The sequence below is a fragment of the Falco biarmicus genome, chromosome 12 (genome assembly GCF_023638135.1).
Source record: "Falco biarmicus isolate bFalBia1 chromosome 12, bFalBia1.pri, whole genome shotgun sequence".
Taxonomy (NCBI): domain Eukaryota; kingdom Metazoa; phylum Chordata; class Aves; order Falconiformes; family Falconidae; genus Falco; species Falco biarmicus.
The window spans coordinates 8,247,993-8,262,073 of NC_079299.1; the positions used below are offsets into that span (position 1 = coordinate 8,247,993).

Sequence of the window (14,081 nt, forward strand, 5' to 3'; positions counted from 1 at the left end):
AGGCCAAGAAGAAGTGTGTTTGTGCCAGTCAGACTCAACTATTCCACGGAATTTGTCTCTCTTGCATGTTCAGGACCTTCCACTGAAGAGGCTGGCTTTACACCCAGACCTTCAATGATGACCCAGACCGTAGCACCTGGGAACATTTTAGAAAAAGCAATGCAAAACATCATTTTTCACTCCTTGCCAACGGAAGGCTCCATCCTTGATTCTTCTCAAATACACTATCAGTGTATTTTTAAAGACAATTATGGATAACTAGTTGTCTTCAAGTGCGTATTTCAAGGGCTCTTTCCACAGTTCAATGTCTTCCTGTTACTGGCCAAGTCTTACCCATGGAAGTCACCAGCAGAAGACAGGGTAGCTAAATTAAATAGAGGAGTATTTACCCTCAGATGTGCTTATTACTACATCAGATGTTACTGCATGTTGAGTGATTCATGGAAGAAGTTATTCAGTGCTCGGGGCTCTGCCATCAAATTAGAGCCAGAAAATTTTTCTAATCAAGAATCACACCCGTAACTAGTAGAGAAAAAGCTACCAGCATGCCCTGCAAAGCAAGCAGAAAACATAAACGGGAACTAAAGTTGTCATCCACATAACTTTTCCATATTGCAAATACATTTCAGTAGAGGGACATAAACTCTAGTGATGAATTCATTTTCAACCCATATATTTTTCAAGCATTCAACAGGTATTTGATGATATCAACATCAGTAGGGATTTTTAAGAGGTGACAAATCCAGCTACAGACCAGAACTAACAGCTACCTTGGACACATGTAGGAGTATACTCTTAACAACGTTTTCCAGCAACTGTCTGGATTCAGTTTGATTGCAGCAGAAATCTCAGTTTGTCAGATACTCTATGCTTGAAGTAAACGAGATACAGCCTGAAGGGCCAGACCTATCACACAAATATTTGGAGAAATTAACAACGGGGATGGAACCTGAAACATCTTGTTAGTGCAAACTGTATTACCTGCAGCGAAGATGAACTGTTCTCCTTTCCACTGGAGATGGGGAGAGGGAGAAGGAGGAAATAAAAACTTGCTATCAGTCTCCCTTGGGAAACCATCAGAAAACGACTGCCTTCATTTACAGTAAGTATTGCCAACGCCACACAAGAGTTGTCTACCATTGCAGATACACCGTTACTACAAAACCTACTACGGACTAACCTTTTAGCCAGCGTTATGCAACGCAAAGGCTTACATGATTTTGAAGACACATTTTCATGACACATGAACTAATAGATACGATTATGCTACAGGTAAAGGTTTTCAGACAGCTGAAAAGGTCAGATTTGTGTTATCAATCACTCAGAAGAAATAAGGAGTCGGTGACTGTGAAGTCAACATTGTATCGAACAATATACTCAAAATTCTATCACAGTTTGAAATCAAGTGGGGAAAAAATTTTTAGCCATCTAAGGGGTTATTATTATTATTTTATTCAGTTTCCCTACAGACTAACATTAACAGGCAAGTGTTTTATAAGAGGAGACAGTTAAGACCAAAGATTTCCAGGATACCATTTCAACAAATACTTTTTCGTCCTGTAGTTTGAAAACCCCAAGACAAACAAACAAAACTTCCCCTCGCCCCGTTCCTCTGACCTTTTCCTAGGATCCTTATGATTAACTATTACCACAAGAGAGAGAAAAGCCTGCATCTGTATTGTAATGAGGAAGATTTTTGCCAAGTACCTTTATGTAAGGTCCAAGTGAAAACCACCTTTCTCAAATAGCTACTCATCACTTTATAATCTGCAAGCTTCAACGTGAGCATGATAATTCACCGACTTAGCAATAAACACCATTGTAAAACTTTGCCCTGTATTCATACACTATCTAGAAGAACTTGCATTACGTGTCACTTGTTACGTTTTAACACTGACACCCCTACGGCAATTCACGCTACCACGACACCAGCCAATCACTCTGAAGTCTGATATTGATTATGCTGAACACTTATTTAATGTGTTAACAGAAATTAGGCAGCACTAAGATCTAGTCCGGAGGAGAAGAATACAGTGCCTGATGTTCTCTCGACCTCTTTTCGAACAACAGGGAAGTGGGCAAGTCACCTTCTTTTTTTATGTGACTGTCGATAGTGCAGCAGTAAGTATTTCTGTTACGGTAAGCTCCTATTGCTTGTAAGTCACTGAAATGTCTTAATATTTTAAAAAACATATTAGAGCACAGGGTAGATTTAGTTCAAAAAGTTTGGGGTTTTCTTTGTCAGAAATTGAAGTTACTTGTTAATCAAAGTCACAGAGAAGAGGACAAAAGTTCTCAGGCATTACAATAACCTTAGCAAAAGTACTCGTTATCACCAATATCTGAACCGCGAATTTGTAAAGAAGTTATTGCATGAGTTATTTAAGCCAAATTAAACTATGTATCTCACATTTATTACTTGGTCTGAGCTACTACTGGAAATACAAATCTCTCATTTTACTTCTGGAGCTCTTTCTCTCTTCCATGACTTAGGGAATTTAAATATTCTCTTTAAATCTCTTAAATTTTGAAAGCTGACAAACAGTATCAGTGTTTATTTGTGCATGTTTTCTATTTAAAGTCTGGTTTTCTCCAGCTGTGCAGAAAAATCGCACAGAGTCTTACCTCTGTTTTCTTAATGAAAATGGCAATAATGAAAAAACATTCTCTCCTCTCTCTCTCATATAGGGTTTTCTTATTTTATATTTTTTTAATTCCTGATTGCAATATAATGTGATATACTCTGCATAAAGAATTTAATCATCAGTAGCATATTACATTTATAACTATGGCCAACAGTGTCATACAATCAAATGTCTTTTAGGGCTATGGGGGCCACAACAGCGAACAGGAAGACTGACGGAGATCTTGCACCAAACTTGTTGCACACAAGATTACAATCTAGCTCTTCGCTTTCACGTTAGAAAGACAGGATTGATGGTGTGGGAAAAATACTCCGTTAAGAGACGAGCAGTTGCATCTTGAAAGAGAAGCCTTCTGCAACCTTTCACATGACAAATTCAGGGGAAACTCAGAGGGAAACACAGCAGTTTATTTTAGGGATTTATTTTTCTTCTTAAAAATATGTTTACAGGTGAGACAAACAGGATCACTAAAGACCAACCATTGGTGCTCTCATATGTAACAGCAACTCCATGTGGACTACACTGACTTCCAGTGGAGATGCTGTTACTTTTGATAGCCACTCAAAAACTCCAGACGGCTGCTACGGGAAGCACATTTATCCAGCATTCAAGATAAGAAAACAGCTTTTGTTTTGAAATGTAAGTTCTTTACTGTTGTTTTAATGCTGTTAATTATTCACACAATCTGAATATGTAACTTCTTCAGCATTAGAAGTAAGTCAGCAACCCACTGCGATATGATTTTCAGCTATCACAAATTTCAGATATCACAAAATGATAATGCAAACAATAACAAAACACTTCGGCTTAGCTGTTTATTTCAGTAAGAACTGGTGTCCAGGAAAATGACCTATGAATTGACAGACTGCTTTCTAAATTTGCCTGTCATTTCTATAGGCCAATATTCTGTGCACTTTTCCTACTCTGGTTACTGAAGCCTGCTAAGCTAACTTTAAATACTTATAAATGAGCGTTTTACATTTTTCTTTGAAAATTGCACCTCTACTGTACAATGTTAGAAGTAAAGAGCACCGACTACAAATAAGCATCAAAAGCTGTCAGTCAAATGAAATAAATCTACTTTTCAAGCATATTGGACAGGTCTCTTTTTTCACCCACGCCAAGTGTCTCTCTTTTCCCCCCAGATCATTCCTAACCAGACATGCCATACTGCCTCTTTGTTCCTTCACCTGCCCCCGTGACTGCTAGGGCAACACCTACACACAAAGTTCGAGTTGTTAAACTGTTGCAGTTTATCACACTAAAATGCCCTGATTGCCACATAAGGTACAACCCCAGCAATAATCTCACACAACTCAAGCGCTTACAAAAGACATGCTTTTTAATACAGCTCACTGGCTTTCAAGGTAATTTCACTACAACCTAAAGGAATTTGCATGCAGCCCTCCTTTCCAACGCTTTCTGTACCAACTGGGTCAGCTCCTCGATGTTCTGAAGGAGCTATTGCTTCATGGTGCCTTTCACATTTAACTACCAACTGCTGAACTGTTTTTCACTACACTCTTATTTTGCTGCTAAACCACATATTTACCAATCTTAAGCAAGCACAAGTAATACAGTCAAGCCTACTCTTTAGATAAGCCTAGAACAAGTATTCCCCAGAAACTGTCTATTTTTTATGTGAACACACACTTACTTTTTAATACAGTAACAATTTTTGCCGCAAAATGATATTTGCACCCCACAGAGCCTCCATCCATTTATTTCCTGATGTGTGTCAGCATTATTCAGGTACTATAAACGACTACAGTTATTGTGCTTTTTTCTCACAGGTATTGCCTGCTGCAAGAGAGTCAAAGTACGTATCTGTGCACCTACACACCCAGTCGTACTAGGTGAAGCTAAGGGCTAACTGCTTAAAGTCCATTCCCTGCTCCCCACACCCTAAGCCTCACCTCCTACTATGCTTCTGCGCTCAGCCCAGCGGCTGGAAAACGTGCTGGACTCTCTGAGGTGTGTTTATTCAACCCCAGAGTAAAAACAGTTCTGCAACACTACAGTTCATCTCCAGCTATGCAATCTTATCATCCATAATGAATCTGCACAAACGACTGTAAGGTTAAAGGTGTGTAAAATGGAATTACACTAGCATCTCTCAAGACAGAAAACAATTATGGAAATAAACAATTAATGTGGAACTGCACAATACTATTTCTATAAAATCATTCCTTAGAGGATATTCACAAGTCAAAACATCTGTTCCCCTATTACTCCTTAAAATGACAGAATAGCATCGTATTTGGTTGAGTTTTCTTGTTTTAAAGCATAGCTTGGATTTTCTCAGCATTGCATTGTCTGGAATTCCTGAAATGCATTGTTTGCAATATCTGGATACTATTAACCAAAAAGATGGCAGAATAAGGCCAGCATCTGAAGCTTTAGACGTACCAAATCATATAGCTAAAGGCCAGTCACTCGCATTTATTGAGGCTCTAATTTTATTCTGAAACGAGGTGCAGTTATTTATTCTGCAACCGATTTGGTTATTCCACTTCAGATATCTCATTGTCCCTACTCAATTGCCAAAATCTATTTTAACAAAATATCTGTATTGTTCAATTGACAGTGCTACAATTACAGTTGCATTCTATTCTAACTACAACCTGCATCTTACTTCTTGCTTAAATAGAAAGGCCAGTGATAACTGCCAGCTCACTTAACTTGAAGATGAGGGGTGAAAGCAGCAATTACTATCAAGGGGACTTTTCAGGTAACTTAAATATCTAAGTAAATTGACTCCTATTGCTTATGTACAAGCCACCTTCAGCAATGAGTTTTCGCTTGTTCTAATTTATAGCTGAATTAGTTCTGTGGATAAACAGCTACAAGTAAAAGTACCTATTTGTACTTAAAGAGTTAGAAGTCTTATAATATTGTGGTACAACAAACAGTGCTCATTCTTTCGTTTTTCAGTACAAAAAAGCTAGACAAATACCTGTTTATCAAGCATTCTCCTGTGTTCTTCTGATAAAAAACAGGAATCGGGACACCCCAACATCTTTGCCGTGATATACACCAAAATGTCCTTCTGTCCAGCATTTCGAGCATTCTGTTCACTGCAGACGTAGGAATAACTTTCACTTTTTTCAGCACTTCCTGTAAAGTAGATAGTGAATTGTTGAACATGCTTCAGCATTCAGACACACACTGTCTGTGCTACCAAGTAAAAAAAGGTATGCGTCTACACTTGCACTCCCAGTACTGAATCTACAGTACAGTTCTTGGGCAACTGTCACATTTACTCTGTTTACTTCACTGCATCTTGCTCTTCAATAACACACTTTGAACGCTGTATACACTGTACCTTTCCCCACAGAGCAACCAACACCTTTTTGCCAGCTCCGATTCTCTAGCAGACACACCCCGAGGCAAGTTAGAAATGGCACTAGTGTCTCTAGCTGAAGATTAATAGCTCAATGTGCCTTGTGCTCTTGTCTGCTTTGAAACCCCACCTTGATACATCCTGCCTGTATTACGGAGTCTGGGGTACCACTCACTGCCAACCCTGATGAGTAACACCATATTTTCCTTCATTCTAGATACAGATGAATACGGAATAAACACCTCATGCCCTAATTAGAATGAAATCACTGTTACCCAAGACAGCCTAAGGTGCTGGTCTGAGTTTTCTGTGTGAATGTACATTATTTCAAAGAGCACTGTATATTAAAAAAAATATGTTTTACAGTTATTTAAAACAGGACTGTGGCAAAATTAACAGAGGAGCAAACAAAAATGTCTGACAATGCAAGGCTACCATAACAAAGGCAATTTTCATTGTAATAAAATTGTGTCTTCTGATATAATTACCTGAAACTTATTTTTTAAATTTTTTTTTGGGAAAACCTCTAAGAAACTTATACATCTCCTGTAAATACACTGAACAAATCTATCAGTCAGTGCATTTGTTCTGCATTATATCATTATTTAAAAAAAATAACATCCACCACTTCCACAAATGATTAACGCTTCTCAACTACTGTTTCTAAACCCTAGAGAATAACATATTCTGGAGTGAGCTATAGCACAGTTGCTTTGCTGATTCTAAATGGCATCAGCTGTCTTTAAATGTCTCTTAACAAAGCAAAATTATATACCTGTGCTGTAGCCTTGACACTTGCTGTGTTTACAAACCACTGTTTGCTGGCACGAATAATCATTGGTTTTTTAGTCCTCCAGTCATATGGGTAACTGTGCACATATTTCTCTTCTTTTAACAAACTCCCAGCTGCCTGAAGCATCTGAATGACTAAGAGAAAACATAAGGCAGGATTAAAATCGAATTTGAACATACTGCTACTGTTGACCTCAATTCATTCCTATAAACGATCAACACATAATAAGAAGTGGTTGTGCCTCATCCATATTCAAAATGGGTTCAGTTTATACAGACCCTCAAAATATAACTGCAGGAATGTAACCGATAAAGTAACAAATAGCTCAGCATCAAATACTCACCAGCTTCATTCCCTTCTTCAAGGACATTCTTGTTTTGAAGTTCAGGACCTGCAGCTTCCGTAAAAAACCCACCTTCATCTACAAGGCAATCCTAAAAATAAATACGTTAATCATGTCAATAAAACACCACGTGGCAATTGATCACCTTTTTTGTGTTCAAAAATGAGTTAAGTACTCCGCTGAGTAACTACTTTTTTGTTGAATACCAAAGTATGTTATATCTAAGTACACTTCAGATTTAGTGAATTGCAATTCAGTAATCTACCAAGCAAGTGAATTTTACGTATCAGAAGAAGGGAGCACCGTTACATTTGCAGATATACCACAACTGCCTTACATCAAGTCACTGGTTAGTATTTAAATGGCTTCTCAAATTAACAGTGAAAACCAAATCAAACAAACAAACCCCCTCCAAAAAAATTCTACCCCCAAAAAACCCCAACCAGAAATAGAGTATAATCAGGTTTTAGAACATCAAGCTTAACCTCTTTAAAAAGGTAAAAGATAAAAGATGCATCTTCGCCTCCATCAAACCCAAACTGGTCTGCATAACTGAACTGTATTTAAAACAAACTTTACTGAAGAAGACTAGTAATAATGACCTACATAACTGGTGATTTACTGGTCTGCAAGATGCAGCTTTAAAAACAAATTTTGAGTCTGAGAACTGTTGTCTGTACTAGCCTTTAAAATTAAACAAAAACAGAGAGAGAAGAGAAATCTGATTCTGTTCTACCACTTCCCTGTAAACTTTCATTAGCAGATGGATGAAATATTTCCTTTCATTTTGATGCAGACTTTTCCAAGGTTAGTCCTGCATTCCTGCAGACCATTAGTAATACTCACGTGAACGCTTCACAATCTTTTCAAGTTTTATGCACTAATTACAACAATCGCTTTAAGAGCACATGATCAAACAGTTGCAGGAAATCAAGGGCAACAGCTTAAAAAAGTACCGTTGGTAGCTGATGGTGGGAGGCTACGCTGTAGTCTTCCATACCATGAGCCGGGGCTGTGTGAACTAATCCTGTTCCTTTTGCCATTGTCACGTGATTCGCAGGTAACAGAGGGGAGACTCTGCCAGGAATTGTGGGATGAGCACAAGAACCATCTACCAGATCTGCACCTGGGGGTGGAAAAAAAAAGCCAAAAGAAAACCACAATTCATGCATTCTGCTTTTTTTATCAGAGAGCAGAAATGGAACAATTGCTCAGCAAGTGCACGCACAGGATACTATTCAGATGTACTACTACTATATTTTGTTTGTGGGTCCCTGTCCAAATGCTTTCAAATTCTCTGCATTATCATCTTGCACAGTTTTTCTTCATTTGAAGTAAAAGCTTTTCTTCTAGTTTAGACAATGGTATTCCATATACAGACACTTCACATACACCCATTCCTTGGGGACCACTGCCTCGGTGTTCTGGAAACAGATCACAATAATGATTTAGAGGGCTAAAACCCTTGAATGTGGGATCTGTTTCTAGTTCTGCCACTAAGTACTGATATTATCATGAACAATTGATTTAAATCCTTTAAATTACATAAAAATAAAGAGAGTACAGCACAAATGAAGCTGGTGATGATTTAGGGTTAAAAAAAAAACCACACTACTGAAGAAATCTTAGTAGTAAAGACATCGTCTTCACTGAATGCTTTCTTCCTAGAAGGAAGATGTTTAGGAACTGCTGTCAGCCAGTTAGGTACACAAATACAGAAAGGTAACAAATACAACTAATTACTGAATATATGGGAAGAAAGTAAAAGAAATTTAATATTAGAACTTCCTCTTTTTCAAGAAGGTCCTACTGTTGTATGTTATCTGAAAATCATGTGATTCAAGAAGGTGGAACCTGTGAGAAGAACACCTCCAGGTAATTTTGTCATTAGGTAAAGCCAGGATTATTAAGCAGAGAAACAGAATTTTTTTTTCCCTCTGAAAAAGAAGGCATTGAAAGACATGAAAACAACCTAAAAAGACAAAATAATAGAAACAGACTTCTCACCTCCTTTAGATATGCATATTTCCAGCACTGAATCACTGATAAAGGCAAATGAATGAAGTTCACAAACGACACATCAAATACCAATTCATGACACTGGTTCAGAAGTCTGTCTATTAAGAAATATCACTATGCAGTTTGTCAGGATACAAACTTAACTGCTTCAGTTTGTCTGTACAGACAACAGTCACCTACGATACCTCAATAGTCTTCCTGGTTATGGTGAAGGCTTGAGATACCCCTTAACAATGAAAACCGTGAAAAGTAACATAACATGACAACAACAGCCGATAGTGCTACCGATTCTGCTACACCAGGAAACGTCAATGGTTTTTGTAGAATTTGGCCATCAGGCAGTCAGCAAGCATACTTGTAATTAGCCCTTTGTTCTCATCAGCCATGGATGAGAAAGACAAAATGCATTCAGTGTAATTAAATCTTGATACTGAACAGACTTCCACTCCATGCTTAAGTTTTCCAACTGTGAATCCAGATTTTAAAAGGTACTTGGAAATCTGTGCTACAAAAATTTGAGCTACAATACACCAACAGTAAACCTGATAGAACACTACTCCTCTTTGTATTACTTTAGTGAAATGTGTTCTCAAAACAAAACCAAACATAGTAAGACATCAAATCTGAAGCAGTTTTCAGACACGTACAAGCAGATTTCTAAGTAATTTAAGACTAACAACATCAAAACCTACCTTTACACGTTGACATAACCTCAAACTGCATGTCCAAAATGGCAGCCGTAGATTCAACTCTATCTGCAGCTAGAATGAAGTGTTCACCAGTAGTTGTACATTTCACAATTGAATATCTGCGATGAAAATATCTATTTGTGATACTAAGTAATTACGAGCACTATAAAGCTATAAATTGTTTAAATGCTCTCTAGAAGAGACCAAAATACGTTTAAAGATCTACATGTCCAAATCACTCATAAACCTCAAAAGAATTTCAAGATAACATAAATCAGAAAGAACTTAAAAAAAATAAACCTGAAACCAATAATTAATATATTAATAGAGATACAGAACAAAGCTTACGATTGTGTCACTTAAGAAGAAAAAAAACCCCAAACACAAAAAAGATGCCTTAAATAAAATGTAATGATAGTCCAGAACATTTTAACTTCGCTGATAAATATTGATAAGGACTGATGCAGATCACTGAACAAAGTTAAAGACACATACGCTGAATCTGGCATGTAACAAACTGCTTGATTGGCTGGCACAGTCCAAGGTTGCGTGGTCCAGACTAGTGCACTAGCAGGGGATGATCCATCTATAGATGTAAATTAGAAGTACATTACTTACAATTGTAACAAAAATAGAAATTATCAGTCTTAAAATCTAAACAGAAGCCATACCTATCACAGAAGTCAGCTTAGGCGGTGACTTTAAGAGGGGAAATTTCATATAGACAGAACGACTGACATGCTGCTCGTTGTATTCAAGCTCTGCTTCAGCCAGCGCTGTCCTGGGTAGATACCAAACAGAAGTTAGCACACTCGAACATGCAAAGCTGTTGATATTCTCGCTAAAATTTTGAAGACAAAACAGTAACTTGATTCTTACTTTGCTGAAGGGGACCAGAACACAGGTTTATAGTCCTGATAAATGAAACCCTGAAGAGGACAGGGAGGGAAAAAAGAAAGTTAGGAGAATCAAAACTCATGACAAATCAACACAAACTTCAAGGAAGGTTCAACATACCTTATCATACATTTTATAGAAGACTCTCAGTTGGTTTGCTTCATACTTTGGATCAAACGTACGGTAGCAGTTAGCCCAATCTGCCATTATGCCCCAACGAATGAAAGCGGATTTCTGCTTCTCAATTGCTCTTTCTGCAAATTCTCTGGCTGAAGGGAATAGTTCCATTAAGCTCATGGTTTAGGTCACTAAGATCAATATAATACCATTTGAAATATGCTACTGACATTTTTTTACAAAAACCTGAGCTGAACTTATTTGAACTATCCACTAATTATCGATGTGTATTAAATAGATTATTATGGCTCAAAAAAAAATATGCATTTCAGAGAAGCAGTTACATAAAGTGACTGCAAGAGTAAAAAGATCCAGCAGTGGCACTTTTTGACTAATACAGGGGCATAAAGCACAGATATCTCTAGAATAGAAACTTTCTTTTTAAGGAAGAGGGGAAAAAGTAAGTATTGAACATACGAAGAACAATTTCTCAAATAACATAAAATAAAAAAGTGAAAATTAACTACTACTGCTGATGCTGATCCAACCCTGTCAAAACAACATGCGTCTGAAAATAAGTTAGCCCATTTCATTGTTGCAATTTCAAGCTAAAGCAGTTTAAATTGCTCGCTACAAATAGCTTTGCAGCTTAACGTTGATGTCTTCCAATACATAAAATATTTGAAACTATTTATTCAAAACAGTATCCATATAATGCAGACTAACTTCCTCTGAAAGGATCATCCCTATAGTTTTGCGGTATTGCTAAAAACACAGTGCACAAACACATTCCTACTTATAACACTAAGCCAAGCTGTCCTGACGCTTTATTTTTACATGCATCTTTTTAGCTCCTAACCAAATTCAGTCTTTAAAAACCAGAGGATGTCAATCTGATAAGCATCAGTTTCATGCCACTACACAGTTAAGCAAAGCAGAAATCCAAATCCTCTGCCCTGCCTTTGTTTTTTAAACCCATTGTCAGTGCTATGTATGTCCATTGCAGTAAAAAAAAATCAAGCCCATGTTGCATTATCTCCTTTCATAAGATTCATTGCACTCGATCTACAAAAGAGGAGTAGGATGTACACATACTTAGGCCTACTTTTTCTATAAAGCTATCGCGAACAGTAGTTTACCTTTCCGTCGAATTTCCATTGGTGAAAGATTTTCAGCTCCTTTGACTTCTGACAATGCCTTCAACTCAATTGGCAATCCATGACAATCCCATCCTGGCACGTAATGTACTTTATAACCTCTCATCATGTAGAAACGATTAGTGATGTCTTTCAAAATCTGAAAAGACACAAGAGTCTGTTATCACTTCAGCTCCCCCATGTGGAATAGCTTCATTATTAATTATGATCCAAGCAAATATAAAATGCTGCATGATTTGTTTATATTTAAGATTATGCACTTGTGATTTTTCTTGTGCATCATTTTGTACTTTGACAGAACCTCAGAGGACCTCTGATCAAAGGCATTCACGTTCAGTATAACCGAAATCTATAGTTTATAAACTTGCAAGACTTAAAGTGAACAAATCCTACTCACTCTCATTTTTAAAACGTTGACCTGGATCTACAGCGCTGGCCTAGTGCCTATTACTGCAGTCCAGGCTTTGGCACTAGTACTGCAAGAAGCTGTGGTCTAAAATGTGGTCATGCATTTTAGTCTTTCCCACCTTGTAGAATATGTAATGCTGTCATTCTCAGGACTATCTAAACATGTCCAAATATATTTAAGAGTAATATTTTAAAGCTGAAATTTGTATTTTAAAAGTCATCAGCATTTAGCCATTGCGATTCCATTGAGAATACCCAGATAAAATAAAAATAAATGGAATAGAATAAATTTACAAAATACTCAAAGGAAAAAAGAATAGCAAGGCACAGCTCAAACATGCATTGCAGTAACATTACATATACACACATAGAAATATACATTCACCTATATGTGTATGTGTGATACATTCAAAACACAAATAATCTGAGCATTTAATATTGCTTGGGAACGAATCACAGGCTGGGCTTTCTCTAAACAGACACTCTCTTTTTGCAGAAACATTCTGCCTCATAAATTAACACTCAGCATACAGGTACCACATACTACTATATGGTGTTTATGTCAAAGCATGGTATCTACACAGCCACAGTATTTGCTTTTTAAAAGCGCCATCTACCAAAATACCGAATGCTTTAAAGTGTTCTTGGTTTAAGTGGGAATAGAGAACACACAGGACATTATAGGAAGCGTTTACTACTTCAAAACTACTAGTAAAGAGTATGAACAAGCAAACATTTACTTTATTTAATGCATGGCCAACGTGAGGGTCTCCATTGGCATAAGGTGGTCCATCATGCAGACAAAATTCCTGCTTTGTTTTCCTTTGCCTTTGCCACAAATACAGCTCCGAAAAACCGCATTTCTGTAGAGACAACAAGCAAACACCTAAATCATCACAGGTCTTTACGCTTCCAAAAAGCCTGCCTTTTGGCTAGATGATAGAATACGTAATAAAAGCAAACAAAGAAATTAACACACACGGAGCATTAACTTTTCTAAGTCTGTAAGAGGAGATGTTAGTAGTTTAAAGACATTAAAATGCCCGAGACAGGTATAATACTAAGCTGTAACATCATTATTCTGGCTCTCCACTGTCACAAGGGTCGTTCCTGCTTCTCCAAACGAAACCATAACAAACCTGCGAGTGCCCAGACCATCGGTAAGTAGCCGGAGACCCCGAGCTCCAGCTTTCTCCAGCGGCCAGCTCCAGAGGGCCTGGCCAGGTGCCCGCGGGAGCCCAGCCCCACCGGGGCGGCTGAGGCCGCAACCGGGGCCCTGGCCCGCCACCCCGCGCTCCCTCCCGGGCCAGGCCCCACCGCACCGGCCAGGGCAGACCCCGCCCGTCCGGGGCCACGCACCCCGCGGCGAGCAGGCCCCGGCCGCTACCTGCTGCGTCTCCAGCTCGGCCTCGGGCTGCAGCCGCCCCGGCAGCTGCGCGGGGAAGCGGCTGTGCGGCAGCAGGACGGTGTCCCGGTACCGCGAGTCCTGCCGGTTCTCCTCCAGGGGCTGCCGGCTCTCGGCCTCCGAGGCGACGGGGCGCGCCCAGCCCCAGGCGGCCCCGGGCCGGGCGCGCAGCCCGACCCGCGCCCGGGCCCCGGCCCAGGCCAGCGGCGGCGCCCGCCAGGCCCGAAACATCCTCTCGGGCACCGTGCGACGCGCGCGGGGAACA

At 38.9% G+C, this 14,081-nt stretch overlaps 1 protein-coding gene across 2 annotated transcripts in view; it reads right to left on the bottom strand.

Annotated features, from left to right (window-relative positions):
• The window catches only part of IARS2 (isoleucyl-tRNA synthetase 2, mitochondrial), a 38,693-nt gene that overhangs the window by 14,505 nt on the left and 10,107 nt on the right, over nt 1-14,081 (bottom strand). The window contains exons 1-12 of one of the 2 annotated variants that reach the window (XM_056357214.1): nt 13,799-14,075; nt 13,152-13,274; nt 11,986-12,142; nt 10,850-10,998; nt 10,712-10,761; nt 10,504-10,613; nt 10,328-10,418; nt 9,836-9,951; nt 8,081-8,250; nt 7,125-7,215; nt 6,764-6,915; nt 5,602-5,762 (exon numbers count right to left, since the gene is read on the bottom strand). In XM_056357214.1, coding sequence (XP_056213189.1) covers nt 5,602-5,762; nt 6,764-6,915; nt 7,125-7,215; nt 8,081-8,250; nt 9,836-9,951; nt 10,328-10,418; nt 10,504-10,613; nt 10,712-10,761; nt 10,850-10,998; nt 11,986-12,142; nt 13,152-13,274; nt 13,799-14,047 — 1,619 coding nt within the window. In that variant the 5' untranslated portion in view covers nt 14,048-14,075. Of the gene's footprint in view, nt 1-5,601; nt 5,763-6,763; nt 6,916-7,124; nt 7,216-8,080; nt 8,251-9,835; nt 9,952-10,327; nt 10,419-10,503; nt 10,614-10,711; nt 10,762-10,849; nt 10,999-11,985; nt 12,143-13,151; nt 13,275-13,798; nt 14,076-14,081 lie in introns of those variants that run through there. The other variant, XM_056357215.1, reaches the window with a different exon arrangement.